Consider the following 19,327-nt stretch of genomic DNA (forward strand, 5'->3'; position numbering starts at 1 on the left):
TAAAAATCTAAAAACATATATAAATATGTATATCAAAATGACGTCATACAGTAATCATTAGTTATAAATAACTCTTCCTCTACAAGTGTTACTTTATTTTTGCAGTTTATGCATTTCAAATGAAAAATTTCATTTTATTTTGTAGACCTAAAAACTATCAAAATATCAAGATTAGACCCATTAATTTAATAATATCCGAAATTGGACTTTTGCACATTTTTCAGACAAAAATGCCCCTGAAATTCAAATAACCCATATTCCTCTCTCATTTTCAAATTCTCTTCATCACAATTATTGTCACCTTCGAATTGGTTGCGCTAGTTAGAATTTCTAAAAAAAAAATGAAAAAATCTGATGAATCTCATCGGAGATCATCGGATTTTTCCATAGTGAGAGTTTTTTAAAAAACTTGGAAAAATCCGATGAATCTCATCGGAAATCCGATGATCTCCGATGAGATTCATCGGATTTTTCCAATGACCTTCAACCCAAAATTTGTGCTCAAAATCCGATGCTTTTTTATCATATATGGACTTGCAAGGGTATTTTTGTCCGAAAAGTGTTCAAAAGTCCAATTTCGAATATTATTAAACTAATGGATCTAATCTTGATATTTTGATAGTTTTTAGGTCTACAAAATAAAATTTATCTTTCAAATTGCCCGAGAAAACAGTTATGAAATGACGCGTCACCTTAATGCTATTTAATTTTATTTCACTTTTCAGCAGTGAGATACAAAAAGAAACAGAATCCTCCTCTCAGCACGACACAAAAAGAAAAAAGAAAAAAAAATATGAATTGAAACTTCAGATAGGATCATAAATTTAATTGAAAATAAAAGACCATCCTCTATAGCTCAACAACTTGATGCAACATCCGAGCAACAAATAAAAACAACTTGATCCAACAAAGAATAGCACCAAGCACACTCAACCACACTGGTGAACAGTTCATAAGCTTGTAAATAAGTTATCCTCAGAGTTATAAAAAATTAAATCACGTGGTTTTCGTTTTCAAATAAATAATCAGTTTCAGCTACGTGCACGTTTCACTTTCATGGGAAAACCGTAATTCACCATTTTTATTATATAAGCAGTGACTTCACGAAATCTTTATTGCTAACTTGTTTCTTACGTAGGTTAAATTAGTTCACCATATATTTCCTTCTAAATATATAGTACTCGTGTTATTCATAGTCAATAATTTGACTGCTAATTAAAAGTTAAGTTGCGACAATATATAAGCACCGCGTGTCAAATGGCATTTCTCAACACTTTCGATTATTTGTTTATTTATATATCTATAACTTTCAGTATACTATTTGATGGATTATCATTAACGACTTTCTTGTTTCCTTTTAATTTATATGAAAAAAAATAATATAAAGCTATCTCCATGATTTCAAATTTAACAATAAAATAACGGGATTCAAATTTCGTGCTCTAGATAAATATTCTCTTAATGCATTTGTATAATTACATTTACAAACACATGTTACTCTGATCCCAAATTTAAAGCGCGTATTGAGATGAGACATTATTAAAAAAAACTCATATGCTATTCATATATTATATATTACAATTTTTCCCCCCCAAATTGTGGAGGTGATAATATAAATAGTCAGGAGTTGGGGTGAGTTTTGTGAACTCTTTTTTATTTCTTTTAGAAAAGAAGTGAACTCATTATAAAACACTTCTTATTCTTCAGTCACGTGGAACATTGTTCATACCCTTCTTAAGAATATTTCTCAAAAACTTGATCCAATTACTACCAGTCTACCACGTAACGTACGTTAAAGGTAAAAAGTTATAAGTCAAATTAAGCATTCAACCATTCAGAATATCTTCTGGTTCAAAGTTGGGCTTCACCGTTTATATATGTTACCAATTTGATATACACTACCATTAAAAAAGTGGAATTTTCTTCAAAATAACACAAGATAATGAGATTTTTTTCATATTTATCCACCACGCACTTACCTCTCCTAGTTCCTTATGGACCAACATGAAAAAATTATGATAAACATGCAACCCAGCTAAAGAAAAAAAAATTATAACAAATACTAATCGTGTAATAGCGATTTATTATTTTTCTTTAAAATTGCGTGTATGTACGAAATTTCTTCCTTTGTTTTGGATATGTATTAGGTGTACTCAGTCAAAAGTCAAATAAACAATAACAATTTCCCAGTTTTGATAAAATGATCCAATTACGACAACTAATTAAACTAAAGTAGAACCCCCACTTGGAGTATTTTAATCTAATCCTGCATTATTATTATTTTTCATTTTGATTAGTTTAGAGAGTAATTAAACTTAATCGCTGCTCATTGGACGGCCAAAAAATCTAATGGAAAACATTTAAGAGAGACCGCCGCCAAATATGTCGACACCACATTAGCCGACAAGTGATGTTATTGTTACCACTATTTGCTTTGACGTTCAATTCAATCATGTCTACATTTTCAAAAAGAAAATAAAATTATCATTTTCTCATAATTAAGTCTCTATTATTTTTATTTATCATTTTTAAAATTGCTGATCTCATATATGACGTTCACACTCAAGCCTTCTCGAACTCCAAAGTGGGAGAGCAGTGAGCTCCACGAGAGACGACCACCAGAAGAGAGAGAGAGAGAGAGAGAGAGAGAGAGAGATGAATATTAATGCTCACAAGCTTTGCTCCAATTTGGACCGTTGACTTAGACTTGACCAAGTTACACGGGGTGCGGTGGGAAGATAGAATAGAGCATAGGAGACTGAAGAAAAGTAGCGGATCTTTTAAATTTTAACCAAAGCTGATTTATTGATCCATCGGATCGGAGATTTAAAACTGTAACAAGTGAATAATATTAAGGACCATATGAAATGAATTAGGCAAAATAAAAGAGAGAGAGAGAAGAAAGAACGTTGTATCCACTTGGGTGAAGTAAGGCCACGTGTTTGTGGGTTCGTAATCAACGACTATCTAATTTTAATATGGCGGTCTTGTCTTAATACATGGAACCGAACCCAACTTGCCAAACAAGTGAAGATATACATGTACATAAGTAACAAATATCTAAATTATTTTTGTTATGTTTGATTAGTACAATGTTCTGGCTAAACTAATTTATATATATTATTTGTATAAAGGAAAAGTCGCTTAGCTCACCGTCTACTCTAGCCTAGTCGCCGGCTGCTAAATTAGCTCACTGTCACCGCGTTTTCGTTTTGTAAAAAAAATGTGAACAAAACAAAACAAATACTAATTTGCAAAAAATTTGACTTTCCAATTATTTTGAAGCCGTCTTTGTAGCCCAAGTCCACTCTAGACTCTTGAGATATATATATATATATATATATATATATATGCCTGTTGTTGCATCTGGTCAACTAGTCATTCCTTGAACTTAAGTGGGTCCCACACACTTTCCGTCTATGTTCTTCGATGGAGTAGAGTCTCACTCCCTTTGACCGACTCGCAGAGAGAGAGAGAGAGAGAGAGAAAGAGAGAGAAAGAGAAGGCTTTTTCTCTCTCACGATTATCGCATCTTTCCTTGCCCACCAAGAAAGCGCTTACCGAATAAACGTGCTAGCTAGCTTCACTTCACTTCATTCATTCATTTCATTCACACTTCAAAAACTCTTATAATTATTATTATTATAATATTATGATCCAGTGGACCCCACAAACCTTTTCTCACCAGGCGACACGCAACTTCCTCTTTTCTTCTCTCCTCGCCCACCCAATATATACCCAACAAACACCGCAACTCAACTCACACACTCATTCCAACTCTCTCATATCGTTCCAACAATCGAAACCCAAACCAAACACTCAATACTCATTCTCTCTGAACTCCTTTTTCTTTCTTCTCAAAACCTAAATAACCAAACAACAACAAAACAAAAAATGGCCTGCGAAGCACTCACATCCCCAACGGCGGCCACGGCAGCGTTCCGGTTCGACGAGCGGTCCGCGGCGGCGGAGAGCATAGCTCAGCAGCTGGAACAGCCGTGGGCGAAGAGAAAGCGCTCAAAGCGACCTCGCTTCGAGAGCAACCCGGTCTCCATCGCCGCCGCGTCGGAGGAGGAGTACCTCGCTCTCTGCCTCATCATGCTCGCCCGCGGCCACAACCACAACCACCACCAAACCGCCATCGCCGACTCTGCTCCGGCGACGAAGCCCGCTCCGATGAGCTACAAGTGCTCCGTCTGCAACAAGGCCTTCCCTTCCTACCAAGCCCTAGGCGGCCACAAAGCCAGCCACAGGAAAAACTCGGCCTCCGCCGGAGGGGAAGACCACTCCGCCGCCTCCGTCTCCACGTCGACAACCACGGCGGTCTCCGGCGGGAAGAGCCACGAGTGCTCGATCTGCCACAAGACGTTTCCGACAGGGCAGGCTCTGGGCGGCCACAAGCGCTGCCACTACGACGGAGGCGCCTCCGCCGCGTCGGCGTCGGTGGTGACGTCATCCGAGGGAGTGGGGTCCACCTCGCACAACACGGCCCACCGGGACTTTGACCTGAACCTTCCCGCTCTGCCGGAGGCTCGCGGTGGATTCGTGTTCTCCTCCGCCGGCGCCGGAGACGACGAGGTCGAGAGCCCGCACCCGCTCAAGAGGCCTCGCCTCCTCATCACGCTTCCCAACCTTCACTGATTGGATCATTCAAATCAATAGATTATTTGGATTTCTTTTCTTTTTTAGACTAGTCTTATATGCAGATGAATTTTTCTGTACATATACACACCAGTATTTGAAGGTTTATTACGTTGATTTTTTTTCTTTTTTTTTTCCATTTTTCTTTAGTTATATCTCTGCTCTGTAACAACTCGGATCAATTTATTGAATTTTTTTTATTTTTTTAATTGATTTCTGATCACTAGCTAGTGTGGGTATGATTATGAATAGCGTGGAAGGAAGTTGAGAGGCGAAAAGTGGTGGCTTGAGGCCACAAGTTTAGCACATGTTGCCGAGTGTGACGGTTTAACTGTTAATTATGCTCACTCAACTACGCTCTCATCTCATCTCTACTGCTTTATTTTCTTTTTGCCTTTTCGTTCTACACATTATTAAAATACTTTTGGGTGTGTATAATAATTATTAATTGAATTTGAATCTATTCGCTAATCACTAATCAGTGTGGGAGCCCAGAGAAGTGGTGGATGAGGATTAGAACGAACTTAGGACTTTGGAGGATAAGAAGGAGATACAGCGAAGACAGTTTTTATTTTTATTTTTTAGGCACGCTGTTCTTTTGCGTGTGGGACTTACTAGCGTGACAGCTGTACCTTTTAATGTATTATTTGGACTATTGATATTTCTTCTCCTTCTTCTTTCGACGTTTTGATTTTGCATTGGATGATATTTTTTTTTGTGTAGTAGGCTTTTTTGGTAATGCCACGTAAAGATACATTTTTGGAACGTTTTCAACTTCACAAACCTTCTCGCATATGCCATTTTATCGTGATTTTGAATCTCTCTCTCTCTCTCTCTCTCTCTCTCTGTAAACGTGTGTGGATTTTAGAGAGAAAAAAAAATTCGTCCATTTCTGCATGGTAAGATTTTATCTATGCCACGACGCGGGATGCTACATCAGCGGCGTTTTATATGTGTAGATTTAATTTATTTATATATACATAATCAATTTTAGGATAATTGATTGATCAAAGACTATTGTTACTGCACTAATAGGAAATAATAGGAATCTAAATATATGTAAAAAAAAATCAGTGTAGATTACCTGGCTAACTGTCATTAGTCTTTTGTATGTAAGCAGTTGTAATTTATTGCTATATATAAATAATAATAGTTAATGGAGTAATAATCGAAGCTTAATTAACGGAAGGGATAGACATCATGGGTGACTGTTTTGGCAAGGCTTGCTGGTCTGGTCAACTGAAGCTGGTGATTTTAAATTTAAATATACAAATAAGTAACTTAGGTTGTGACGTCGCTAATTTAATTTAGGTTTCGTACTTTCAGATTTATAAAAGGATTTTGGCAATTTAGGTTTTTGGTAGTCCCAAAAAAATGTGCCACGCTACATAATATTATAATTAATAGCTGAATCGTGTCACACTACATCTTATACCAATCTACGTGCTGTGGCATATCATTAAAACTCCAATTGAGACGTAAGGATTTTTTTTCATCAATTTATTAAAAAAAAAAAAAATTGATGCTTATCGCTTTAACTAAAAAAGTTTTTTTTTATTTTTTTTTTATATTAATATTCCAGAATTATAGAGTTACATTTAAATATTTAATGATGATCAAATGCTCAAATTCTCAGGCCAAAATTAAAGTAAAGTAAAGTATTTATACCGTACGTCCAAACTTTTCAAACACAAGCAAATTGATTTAAGAAAAACTGACAAAATAGACTGCTGCGTGAAAATAATAATAACATTTAATATTAGCTTTGATAAATAACATAGATAGACTGATTCGTCAATTTAATGTGATAAATAGACTACTTAGTAACGAAACTACGAACCTTCGTGAGTGAAGCTCTAAAAAAAAAAATTAAATAAAAAAATCCCTTGTATTCACTGAATCAACTATAAGAATAGAGTAAGTCACAACGATACCCTGTATTGCGTGTCGAAGGAGATAAGGAATACGACTCAGTTTATATCCCACGCAAACACTGAGCAATAATTGATTATATGACTAAACACATATATATTATATACTATTGCCAATTACACTATAATTAATTAGAGAAGTCAACTTTTAAGCTCACTATAAAGTAAAATAATAATAATCCACTGTGAATGACAACCGATTCGAATAGCATATAAAGTCTACTCACAACGCATACATAAAAGCCCACTTTCACACTACCGTTTATTACGACACTTTCATTTATAATTTTTTTTATCATGTGTTTGGGTGAATAAATATAGAGAAATATTAGGGAATAACCATTTGACATCAATTAAAATGTAAAATATCGATTTTTATTAATAGTTAATTAGTATTCCCTTTTATATTTCTTTATTTTGAACTTAATAACAACCTTCTCTTTCTCTCCAACGAACTCTTTATATATATATATATATATATATATAACACCCCACTTGTTGAGAGCGCCCAACCACTTTTTTCATTAGCTCTATCGAGAACATTACAGCATGCATTAGTGTTAGTTCTCCAAACAAGAAAGCACGATTGATAAATTCACGATTAACCTAATTGTCGGCTAACCGACGACTCACAATACGACACATCATCCTGGAGATGGCAATTCGGCATGTCATAGCATCTATACTTTAACATTCATAAAATTGTACCCACGGCCTGATATTTTTATGAAACTATATGTCCTAGTGGGGTATTAATCCGTACGTGAGACTTATATAAGAAAAAGATTTGAGAAAGGGAACGTTGAATTTTATTATTATTTCAAGGAAGAGCGCAACTTGAAAATAAGTGTGTAATATTAATATTTTTGTATATATTGTTTATTAGTAACATATAAATATATTACATTAGCGAGGAAAATAAATATAGAATAAGTTGTCACAATACGAAACTACTTAAGTCGTAGGGGATAGGGACATCAACCGCCCCTCAATTAATTTTTTTTACGTGTAATATATATTTTTTCAAAAAATTCGGTAATTAACCAATTAAAACGTTTGAAATTGTTATATAGTAAATATTTTATAAATCTTAAGTAAATATCCACAAACATAATGTGGCATTTCTGATTTGCTATTGCATTGAAATAAAATTTTGAGATATTTACGTTAATTTATGCGTGTAAATACATAGACGTGATTCTTTATTTAATATTTACGAAACGTTGGGTATATAGCAATGTAAAACTGTAAATATAGCTATATATCTAATAGATATTCTAATGTAAGCTTAAAATTGTATAAAAACACCCTATAAAATACTTCACATTAGGTACATATATCGGGAGCATAATACAATTTGTTTGATAATGTTTTTTTATTTTTGAAGTATACGGTTTAAATTTTTTTTTATACACACATTTAAGGAACTTGAATATGATGATCTGGGGTCTAGATTTTGAAAAACAGGTCAATCTTCACAGTTAAACATCTTCACATCTTCTAGACGTGTGTTGAATTAAATTTATTGAATAAATCACTTTATCGACTTTTCCTTACTTGAATAATATTTGGTTGTATTAAAAAAAAAAATTGTTGATTTTACTGAATTTTCAATCAATGCATTTAGCTCATTGATTAATTAGCAAAAAATTTAGGAAGGTAATTTACGAAATGACAAACACGTGCGCTCTGTACCAAACTAGCTTCAATAAATGAATAATAATACTACAACTCAACAGAAAAAAGGGAATAAAAAATAGGCATTCAAATCTCCAATGGCCAATGCTACTATCTTTTTTTTACTCTAATTACTTTTCGTTGGTTGTCGTCAAATTTGTTAAAAACGAGAGTTTTAACTTCAAGCGGTCGTTAATTTTAAAATGTCTTTTTCTAGAACACACAGTAGTTTCCGTCTCCACCACAGAGATACCATCTTTATCGGGTGAATCAGTGTTGGTTGACATGTCTATTACAAAGGATTTTATTTTTTAATTGTTGTAGTTTTACTTCTATTTTTTTTATATCTGAATCTCGGATCAAATATTTTGTATGAGCATGGATCACAGTTACAAAAAAATTTACCAAAAATAATACAACTACGTAACAGCAGAAATTTTTATTGATGGTAAGTCAAAATTATTGATGTAGTTACGATTGTGTTTATGATCAATTATATCATTTTTATTGTTTTTTATTTAGGAAAACATTTTTATTGTTATAAGAGTTTTAAATATTCATCCTTCATTGAAATTTGACGGCATTTATTTTATTCCATTATATTTCTTTTAAAGAGTCATTTTATTCAAAAAGCGCCAAAAGCTAGTACTAGAAGCTTAGTAAGAATATCCTAAGCATGTACGGCAAGACTTTTAAGACGGCGTTCTAATTGGGGTGGCAACTAAATAATGCTTCCAAAGAAACCAAGTAGGGAAAATAGCCAAATAGTAAAAATTACCGACTTTGTATTCCAAGTTCCAACTTCTATGACTCTACGTACGTGGCGAAAAGTCGAACATGTATTTGAAAAATAATGATACATGGCCGTTTATAGCTGCACCCACCTAACTAATCTGTTCGATGAAAATATTGTTGAAATATGCTCGTTAAAAGTAGTCTTTAAGAGAATAAAAAGAATTATTCTAAAAATATGATCAATGGAAGATTGTTATTATTATTTATTAGTAAAAAAAATCCACTTTATAACAACACCTGTCATGAAAAATTATTTTTAATAATAAATATGTTATAAAAAATGTCTTTAATGATAACTACAGTCATAAGTGTGAAATAAAGACTTATCAATAGATATTGGAAAAAAAAAATTCAGTTAATCATATTTTTAAGAAATTTTAGGTTAGTATCTGCTAGCCTTAGGTTTTTTTTTTTTTTTTTTTAATCTATTTCTATTTTATGCGCTTTTTTTCTATAGACTGCAAGAGAGATTAAACATAACTCTCGATTTGAGAGATTAATCATGCTTACATCCATTAAATGGACGTAATTTTTATATTGAGAGTAAATTAGTACAAATGTATTTTCTTTTTATCTTGTTCCTTTTTTAATAGTTTTTCGCTTAGATCAAATTTAGCCTCAAATCTTAAAAAATTCCTAGGCATCTGGATGGAATAGATTAAAATAATTCGCTCAAAGCTTATGTTATGCCATTATTTTCACAAAATTTAGCGATATAAGCCGCATAAACATAAGTGTTTGTGTTTTAGCCAACGTTTTGTAAATTTTTTGTAAATAACCAAAAACTATTGGAAATAGTCCGTAAATAATCATATTTACTAGAAATTTACTCTGCATTTTTTGTTATTTTTATAGCGTAAATAGATTTGTGTGGCTATTTACAAAAAATTAACGAAACGTTGGCTATTTCAAAATTCTAACATTTCATACGACTAGATATCTACTTTAATACCCCGAGAGTAAAAAATGACACATCAAGCCCACAGGCAAATTCACACAGCAAGCTTTGAGTCAAAATTCATAAAATGTCTTTCAAAAGACTCCCAAAAAATCTTTTCAAACTAGATTTATTGAGAAATCTTCAAGACAAAGCCACAAAAATGACCACCCGATCGGTCAAAAAAGAAGAACACCCGACCGTCTTCATTCGGCCAAGACCACCCGGCCGTCTTCACTCGGCTAAGACCACCCGGTATTCTTCACCCGGTCAAGACCACCCGGTCGTTTTCACCCAACCGTCTTCACTCGGCTAAGACCACCCGGTCGTCTTCACTCGGCCTAGACCACCCGGTCGTCTTCACTCGGCCAAGACCATCCGGTCGTCTTCACTTGGCTAAGACAATCCGTCCGTCTTCACTCGGCCAATACCACCCGGCCATCTCCACCACTCAATCAAGTACTTTTCACCAAACCTCTTGGCTCCTATAAATACCCCACTCATTCACAACACAAAATAAGTTTCTCTCAACTTGTCCAAAACTCTACAAAAATCACACCACGACTTTATCTCTCTAGAAAACATAGAGAATAGTACAAATCGTTCATCAAGAACACAATACAACACGACTAATGTTGAGCGTCGGAGCGCGCGCTGAAGGAAAACCATCCGCGTCCCTCTAGATTCACATTTTCCTGTGGTTAGGTGAAGGTGGAAGAATTAAAAGACTCAAGAACTCAATGAAGAACGCAAAGAACACGAAATTCGCGGAAGATCCAAAGATCCGGAAAATCAAGGATCCAGAGACCCAAAGTTCTGAATAACATGAACACGACGAGAAGAGAAGAACTTCACCAAACCCAACCTACTGCGGTCATAGGGTCAGGCCCTAGATCGAACTACGGACGGTTCTTAGTGCTAATAAAAAAACGCACTATTTTAACAACTTACACCATGGTATTTTAGCAAATCATAACGCACTAGTTTAGTTCTATCAAATGAGGATTTAACTCATCTAATATGGCGGCTATTATCAGATTCAATTTTGGTTTTTAACAATTTAAATGACCCTTAGAATTATATCTTCCTACGCTGATAGAGTTTGGTGCAAGTTTTGAGATACAGTTTATCGTAATTGTAACGGCACTCAAATTTTATGGATATAACCATTACCGAACGAGTTAACTGAAAAAATCAGTAGATTTCTCATAATATATAGATATAAAATAAATTTTCATAACTTTTATTTTTTATTTAAATTTATTTTATTTAAAATTGCAGTAAACGTCGATTTTTCCGTGATAAACCCGATTTTTATGAAGTTTTTTATTGGGTCAAGTCGTTTTTTGCACCACGAAGTTATTTATCAGTACGTACCGGTGTAATAAACGTCGATTTTATGAGTATTTCATAATTTTATATGTTTCGCTATCAAAATTTGATAGTAAACAGTATATTGTATGGTAATTCATCGATTACCTCGGTAATTCAAACCTTAATTAATTTGGTGGATTTCAAGATGTATATTCAGCCAGTGTAAGTGAGTTCTATTAAAAATAAAAAATAAAAAAAAATAAAAAAGTCTCTTTTCTGCGTAGCCCCACAAGAAGAAGGCAAGTGGATTAACTAAATACCCACGTGGCTTCCAATGCCCCCAATACTACAAGCCACCGCATCAATTCCCTCTCTTTTGAGGTCAACTATTATGTGGTGGTATATCCTATCATGGTGGTCCAATGCACGACAAAGATAATAAAAATGGTCCAATGTAAAGGAAAACACAAAAGAAAAAACTGTGAAGGCAAATTTGATGTGCTAAATATTTGCCACGTTTTTAATAAAAAGCTTTCGGTTCATCGTAATCTGGTCCAACAGCGTTAGAAAATACAAAACACCACTGCTCTTACTGGGCTCTTCAAAGACCAAAACAATCTTACTCAATGTTCATTGTTTATTTTTTGTGATTATTCATAAATTAGGACCTCTACACCCGTTTAGGACTAAAATCCAATATATATAATTTAATCCAAAACTATGATCACATTTTTTGTGCAATTATCTTTTTACCTTTTATAATTTTTCTTTGCTTTTTTTTTCCTCTTATTTCTCTTAAAAAAAAACTAAGCCACGTTATTATAAACCCTACGATTACCTAGCCCTACGCGGCGAAGAGAAAACTCATCAGAAAGGTTTTTTTTTATTGAAATCTGTAAAAACTGGGAAAAAAAATCTGCGAATTCGTTTAAACATTTATTGACATTTTTACCTTTTATTGACATCGATGTCAATAAATCTTCAAAGGATATGAAGATTTATTGACATCGATGTCAATAAATCTTCAACGATTTCCCAAAATTTTCAAACAAAATTTACAGACTTTTCATAATTCTAAAAATCGTTCTTGCGCATGAAGTCACTGAAAAATGTGAAATCCTTCTTAGCTAAGCACAAGGAGAGAGAGAGAGAGAGAGAGAGAAATAAAAAGAAAATAATATTTTACTAAGGGTATTTTTGTTAAAAAAAATGCAAGGTAGTCATAATTTTGGGTTAAATTAAACATATTGGATTTTGGTCATAAACTAGTGTGGATGTCATAGTTTATGAATAATCTCTTATTATTTTGAGGGACACTCAATGTTGATGGTTATTTGATGCATGATCCTATAATTATAGGATAAATTACATAAATCCCTTTGAACTCTAATTCGAGTAACAACTTACCTTTTCAACTTTATTTTTATATCAAATCAATGTTTGAATTTTCGTTTTGATGCAGAAATGCCCCTTCCGATCAAATTTTTTAACGTTCATATTTTGAACATGTGACTCTCAACTGACCAAAATTTAGAGGACAAATTAGTAATTTTGTCAAAATAAATAAATAAACAATTTGTAATAAAACAAAGGAAAAAAAGAGAAAAAAAAAACATCAGTCAATTCTCTCTCTCTCTCTCTCTCTCTCTCTCTCTCTCACACACACACACACATACTTCTTAGTTTTTTTTGTGATTATGTACAGAAGAAGCATTTTTCTAAGCATCGATGTCTAAAATTAAAAAAAAGGGAATACCCATTTGATGATAATGTGAATTCCATCTTGGTACAGCAAAATGTTATATCAATTCAATCTTTTATTATTATTATTTTTGCTGTCAAAAGTTGTTTCATTAATATCAAAACGACTTGGTGGATCGAGGACGAACGGGTTAGGGCTTGGTGGATCTACATCGACGCGCCGCTGGAGTGGGCGAACACGTCGGTAACTCCCTCGCGCTCCGGGGCTACCACGAGCACGTCGGCGCCGTGGTATATCCCACTCCGGCGGCGCATCGATGTAGATCCACCAAGATTAAACCTACCGTAAGCCCAAATGTCGTTAACTAATGTGGAAATTACTTCTGGTAGCAAAATTAATTGTTTACCGTTTATAAAAATGAGCTATTTTTATAAGAATTTGAAATAGCAACTATTTTTTTTTTAAGTGTTACACTTAAAAATTGTTATTTTTGTAATTTTCCCTTAAATAATAAAGGCCCACAGAAAACATTAACAAAACCCGTTACTAATACCTTTCTACAGTAAACTATCAGCTGGTGGTTATAGAAAAAGTTTTTTTTTTTTGTTGCTACCGGCCCAAATAGCTTTCAACTACCCAAACCTTACTCTGATCTCTAAACTTGATATCAATGATAGAAAATGAGTCGTGAAAAAGTTATAAATCCTTTCGTTTGTGTTGTTAATTGCTGAACATACCATAAACAAAACTCATAAATAAAATCTGATGGTAAACAACATTAAAAAAACAAAAATTAAACGTACTCCTTTTTATTGCTTAGAAAATTACTCATAGTTATTTGTTAATGAAAAAATTGATCATTTCAAACTATAGTTACTAGATGCGATTTTGAGTTATAAAATTTAAAGCAGATAAAAAAAGTATAATAATTTTGATATTTAATTGATAATTTAAATTTATTGTATTGTGATTTTTTGTATGATAGTCATATAATTTTACAGTGCTAGACTGCTAGTCATATAATTATAATTTACTTGATGGCACATTGAAATTGAGATTATTATCTGAATCATATTTAACTTTAGACTAAACTAGAATTAGATTAAACTAAATTGATTTGGTGAAGTAAATAAATAAAACCTCAATTTCACTTATATGTTAAAAAAGATATGTGTATATATTGTTTCTTTTTAAATTGCAATATTGTCATCCGTTGTTCTATTTTCTTTGAAATGAAATCACCTTTTTCACTAAGATAAGTCAACATAACCGATTGTCATTACAAGTTCGATACCAGGCGACACTCAAAGCGCCAACAATTAGCATTGTGGTAATTAAAACAAGACCAGGCAAGTGCGTGAGATCTTTTGTTCCTTCTGGTTTTAGGTGTACAAAATAGATCCGCGGAATCCCATTTCTGTTTACAATATATTTATTAATTGATATATAAATATATTTATTTTAAATTACATTGTTATTTGTATTTTAAATTAATTTAAAAATCACGCAAAAAATAAACAATAAAAAACTTGTTTTCCTATAAAAAATTAAACTAGTTGTTGGAATACGGCTTGTTAATTAGATAAATTAAAATTAGCGGTTGGAGACCAGTAGTTTTATTTTCCAATATTTTCTGGTTACGTGAAACGAGACGGAACTAAAAATGTGTACTCTTAGTTAGAATTGTTATGAATGATTATAAAATGCAAATATAATAGTAGTTTTATCATGTGCATATATGAATATATAATCCTTGTAGGAGTAATACTCAAATTCTCATATGTGTACTTCCCTCCATTTTTTTCCCTCAAACCAAACAGAATCTCAGAATAATTAAGATTTGAAATTGAGACACTAAAGTTATATTTTCCAATTTTCCTCCCCTGCAATGAAGATAAAAAGTACAGAAGATTATTCTTTTGGAGAAAAAAAGCTATTAAAAAAAATCATGAAGCCGTACTCGTTATCCCCAAGCGTTACTCTTTATTAAGAAAAATCATGTGGAGTCGGCAAAAATTACTTTTGTATCAAATTATGTTGGGAATAGTTTCAACTTTCACTTTCTTAATTGCTGGTTAAAGATATGATTGCTTAATTCAATTTCAACCTCCACTTTCGCTGATACTCTTTTTAATTCGTGTACTCTTATTTCTACTTCTTCAATTTTCCTTTGGTGGCAAGGCTTAAATCTGTGTACTAAGTACTAACATAACATCAAAGCATATTTAGCATCCCACATTTTACAAAACGGCACATGTAAATCAGCATATATACTTATACACTCATGACCATTTATATTCATGTACTTTATATAGGAAGGTATTTAAATATTACACGGATAGTTCACAATTGGACTGTTGTTTCCTTCAATTTGTCCGAATGGATGTCTATAAATAATACAGGTCTAAGTTAAGTTCGATGTTAGTTCGGGACACTTGTCAGCATGAGGACTTGTTAAGACATTTTATAAGACACCTGAGTTGGAGAAATGACGTATTTAAACGTACAAACAATATTGTAAAAAATATGCCCTATTGTGGATCATGCATCATATACTCATTTCATATGGCCTCTCAGTGTTTTAGAAAAAAAAAAAAAAAAATCATATGATATGGCCTGTCATTCTAAATGAAACTGAGAGAAGACGATTACAAAGTAAGGTCTATATTCTGGGAAAAAAAAAGTAAGGTCTGCAAGGATTTTATGAATCCCTAATTTAATCTCAATTCAATTCAAGAGAAATAAACTAAAGATTTAAATAGTGAAAGCGTATCCTAATTCATTGAATTTGAATGCACAAGATGGTGATAGTCTTCCAATTGTAGTTTGTCTGAATTTAAAGTATTTTTGTTGATTGAGATACAAAAAAATATGTACTACAATCAAAGACTATATTTGTTATTAATAACTGTTTGACAGTTACTAATAATTATTGTCTATTTCTAAATTAACCCCTAATCAGATTAGAATTGACACTTATAATATCCACATAATAATATCATGACAATCATGTTTTAAGTCACAAACTTTATTCTGAATTAGACTACATCAATTTTGACATAATTAATAATGACCCTACACAATTATTTAATAATATTAGTAGTCACAACATATTCTAACAAGGTCTACACAAAAGATAACAATTAGTGGCAAGAAAAAGGTCGAATAGAGATGCCGTGTTAGTTAATTTGGTTTAGTGGTAATTTCACATTACCTCCAAAATGGAGATCGTGAGTTTCAATTTTTGTCAATAGCAAATATCTTAAAAGAAAAAAATTTGGGATGCTTTTAATTATAAAAAAGAATAAAACTTAGAGCGTCTTATTAAATGTAAGTTTAAAATTTGATACGATAATAATGATATTTTATATAAGCTGCCAGTGAATGGTAGTACAACCTTCCAACTATATATAAATCAATGCAGGTTATTGGATAGTGCAAATGACCTAAAATTGAAAGCACAAAATGAAGAGAAAAAAATAAGCCTACATTAAATAATTAAAAAGCTAGCCAATGAAATGTAGATATGATGTCGACTCAACTTTATAAAAAAAATAAATACGATTTTATTTAAATTGTAGCTACTTACTTTAAGCTGCAAGTTGCAATTATAATATACTTTTATTTATTTTTTAGTAAACCATTATAATATTTATAGCCTCCAATACCCATTGAACATCGAATTTGGATCGCAGTTTGAGGTCTTAAGTCACACTTTTGTCATGAAAATCACTTGCTTCTATGTCTTAGAAAGATTTTAATAATTAGAAAAGCAAATTTATATTATAGAGCAATCTGTGTATGAAGCAAGATACCAAGTATGAACGCGACATTATCTGGGGCATTTGAAAGAAAGAGAAACCCTTTGTATTAAGTAGTAACCATAAAACTCATTAAAAAATTATTATAATCTCCATTAGACAACTTTTTAACTTATCCTTAAAATAAATCATATGATAAATTTGATTTTTATTGGAGGGATAACAAAAAAGGACGACATTTATGTGTATGTCTCTAGTCTACAATAGATCTATTATGTTATAATACGGTCAAATTAGATTGAGATGAAATGATATGAATTGTGTTATAAATTATTATATTAAATGATTGTTCATCATATCCGTAGTCTGAAATTATAAGAGTTTTGACTTGTTTTTTTTTTCTTTATAATATTTTATTGTGTTTCGGAGTCACAGCACCACCCACAAAGCCAAAAAGTGGGCCTCCGAATCCACTGAGCCGAGTTTTCGCATCGATTTATGAAAACAAAGAAAAAGGTGAATCGGACGGCGGAGGATGTCCGCGAAAGGACGATCCGACGGCGGAGGAAGAACAAATACAGCCGCGGAAACACGGAGCCGCTCTCGCCCAGAGTTTGGAAAATATATTCCCTCCTCCGACACACTTCTGTGGGGCCCACCACCACAAGTCACCAAAAAAAAAAAAACCAATTAGCCTCTCTATTAATTATTATTTTTTTCGTACATAAAAAAAAAAAAAAAAAAGTTCAACCATGGTTTGCCTTTATAGCAACTCATGCTGTGTAAACTCAACCCCACTCACGCCCTCTCATTCCTTCTTTCATTCATTCATATACATTTTTCCACTCTCCAAACTTCTCTTCTTTCCTTAACAAAGACAAAACCTCTTTCTCTGTCTCTCTCTATCTCACGCACACACTCCAAGGCTGGCAGTGACAGACTCTTCTTCTTCTTCTTCTTCTTCTATCTTTCTCTTTCTCTCTTTGTTGCTTCGCGGTCAAGAAAGCAACAGAAACTGAGAGGTGCGATCGTGTGCGGTGATCATGAGTTGCAACGGGTGCAGAGTGCTACGGAAAGGATGCAGCGAAGGGTGCGTACTGAGGACGTGCCTGCAGTGGATCGAAACCCCGGAGGCCCAAGGAAACGCCACGTTGTTCCTCGCCAAGTTCTTCGGCCGAAGCGACCTTCTCTCCTTCATCTCCGCTGTCCCCCAAAACCAACGCCCAGGTATAATAATAATAATCATAAATAAATTAATAATGGTGATTTCTGATTTTTTTTTTTTTTTTTGGCAGCGCTATTTCAGTCGCTGCTGTTCGAGGCGTGTGGCCGTACGGTCAACCCGGTCAACGGAGCGGTGGGGCTGCTATCGAGCGGGAACTGGCACGTGTGCCAGGCGGCGGTGGAGACGGTCCTAGCCGGAGGCACCGTGCGTCCGATGCAGGGGATCCTGGCTCCTCCCTCGCCCGCGGCGAGGCTCGGCGGTGACGACACGTGCCGAGGCTCCGCGGCGTCTAATCGGCGCTCGAACTCTTCGTCGGTGACCTTCGACGGCTTCGATCTGTCGTCCGCGGCGGCGCAGAGATCGAGCGGCGGAGAGTGGCTTCGGCGAGACCACCACCAGGTGTCTGAGGAGTCGGTTATGAGCTCGGGATACGGAATCGGAGATCGGAAGGAACGAAAGCTTCTAAACCTCTTTTTCTGAATCATCTATATATAATAATAATAATCTATCCATATATATAGTGAGAGAGAGTGAGAGTTTTGATAGAAGAATTGAGCTAGCGAATAAGAAATGTAAGAGGAGATGCTTGATATAATGAAAAACATTCTCCTTTGTTCACCGGCGATTTTGAATCCTCCGGCGACATCTCAGACTTGTTTTTCTTTTGCATAATTATAATAATAATAATATGTTATTTAATTTTGGGGCGGATAATTGGGGGATTTGATGCTTGAGAAAGAATGACGTGGACATGGGTTGGCATTTAGTAAAAAGCACTTTTCGACGGGCTTTAATTTTGTCAGCTTCCTGTGATGGTGGTGTGGTTTTGTCCGCCAAACAAACACCTCTCCAATTAGAGCGTTACGAAACAAAAAAATGTGTGTGTGCGTTTCGTTAACAAAACGCAGATAAAACACCGTCGTTTCTTGCGCTTTACGTGCGCTTTCCCTGATTTCATGGCCTAACCCCGAATTAGGCGAATCTCATCATCATACACTATACACACGAGTATTATCAATACACGCATATCTAAACAATTATATTTAACTCTAGAAAAAAGTTATAATATAATAATGGTGTGGTGGGAATAAAGATTTCAGCTCTATATATTTTATTTCTCCCTTGAATCTACTTTCACATTTGTTTGGTCCAATAAAATTTGAGAATCTTATTCTTTCTATTATAAAATTTGATACAAGATGTGGAATTGAATATTTCTATACAAATTTTTGGTTAATTATTAGCTTAACTTTTGAATTCTATATTTATTTTTCGAACACTATTGTGATGAATTAACTGTGGGGAATCTTTTGCCAACATAAATAGAATAACTCTGATGTTCGG

The 19,327-nt window shown here is 33.8% G+C and overlaps 2 protein-coding genes across 2 annotated transcripts; both read left to right on the forward strand.

Annotated features, from left to right (window-relative positions):
• The first annotated feature begins 3,736 nt into the window (after positions 1–3,736).
• Positions 3,737–5,311, forward strand: STZ (salt tolerance zinc finger). Its single transcript, XM_089620281.1, has one exon. The coding sequence runs from the start codon at positions 3,895–3,897 to the stop codon at positions 4,639–4,641; it is 747 nt and encodes a 248-aa protein (XP_089476407.1). The 5' UTR covers positions 3,737–3,894; the 3' UTR covers positions 4,642–5,311.
• A 12,233-nt stretch (positions 5,312–17,544) lies between these two features.
• Positions 17,545–18,601, forward strand: LOC149391996 (LOB domain-containing protein 39-like). Its single transcript, XM_089620296.1, has 2 exons — positions 17,545–17,985; positions 18,054–18,601. Exons 1-2 carry the CDS (start codon positions 17,802–17,804, stop codon positions 18,461–18,463), a joined length of 594 nt encoding a protein of 197 aa, XP_089476422.1. The 5' UTR covers positions 17,545–17,801; the 3' UTR covers positions 18,464–18,601.
• Positions 18,602–19,327: the final 726 nt, after the last annotated feature.

This window comes from Urtica dioica, chromosome 7 (assembly GCF_054948205.1).
Source record: "Urtica dioica subsp. dioica isolate 48M chromosome 7, U.dioica_male_clone48M_v1_H2, whole genome shotgun sequence".
Taxonomy (NCBI): domain Eukaryota; kingdom Viridiplantae; phylum Streptophyta; class Magnoliopsida; order Rosales; family Urticaceae; genus Urtica; species Urtica dioica.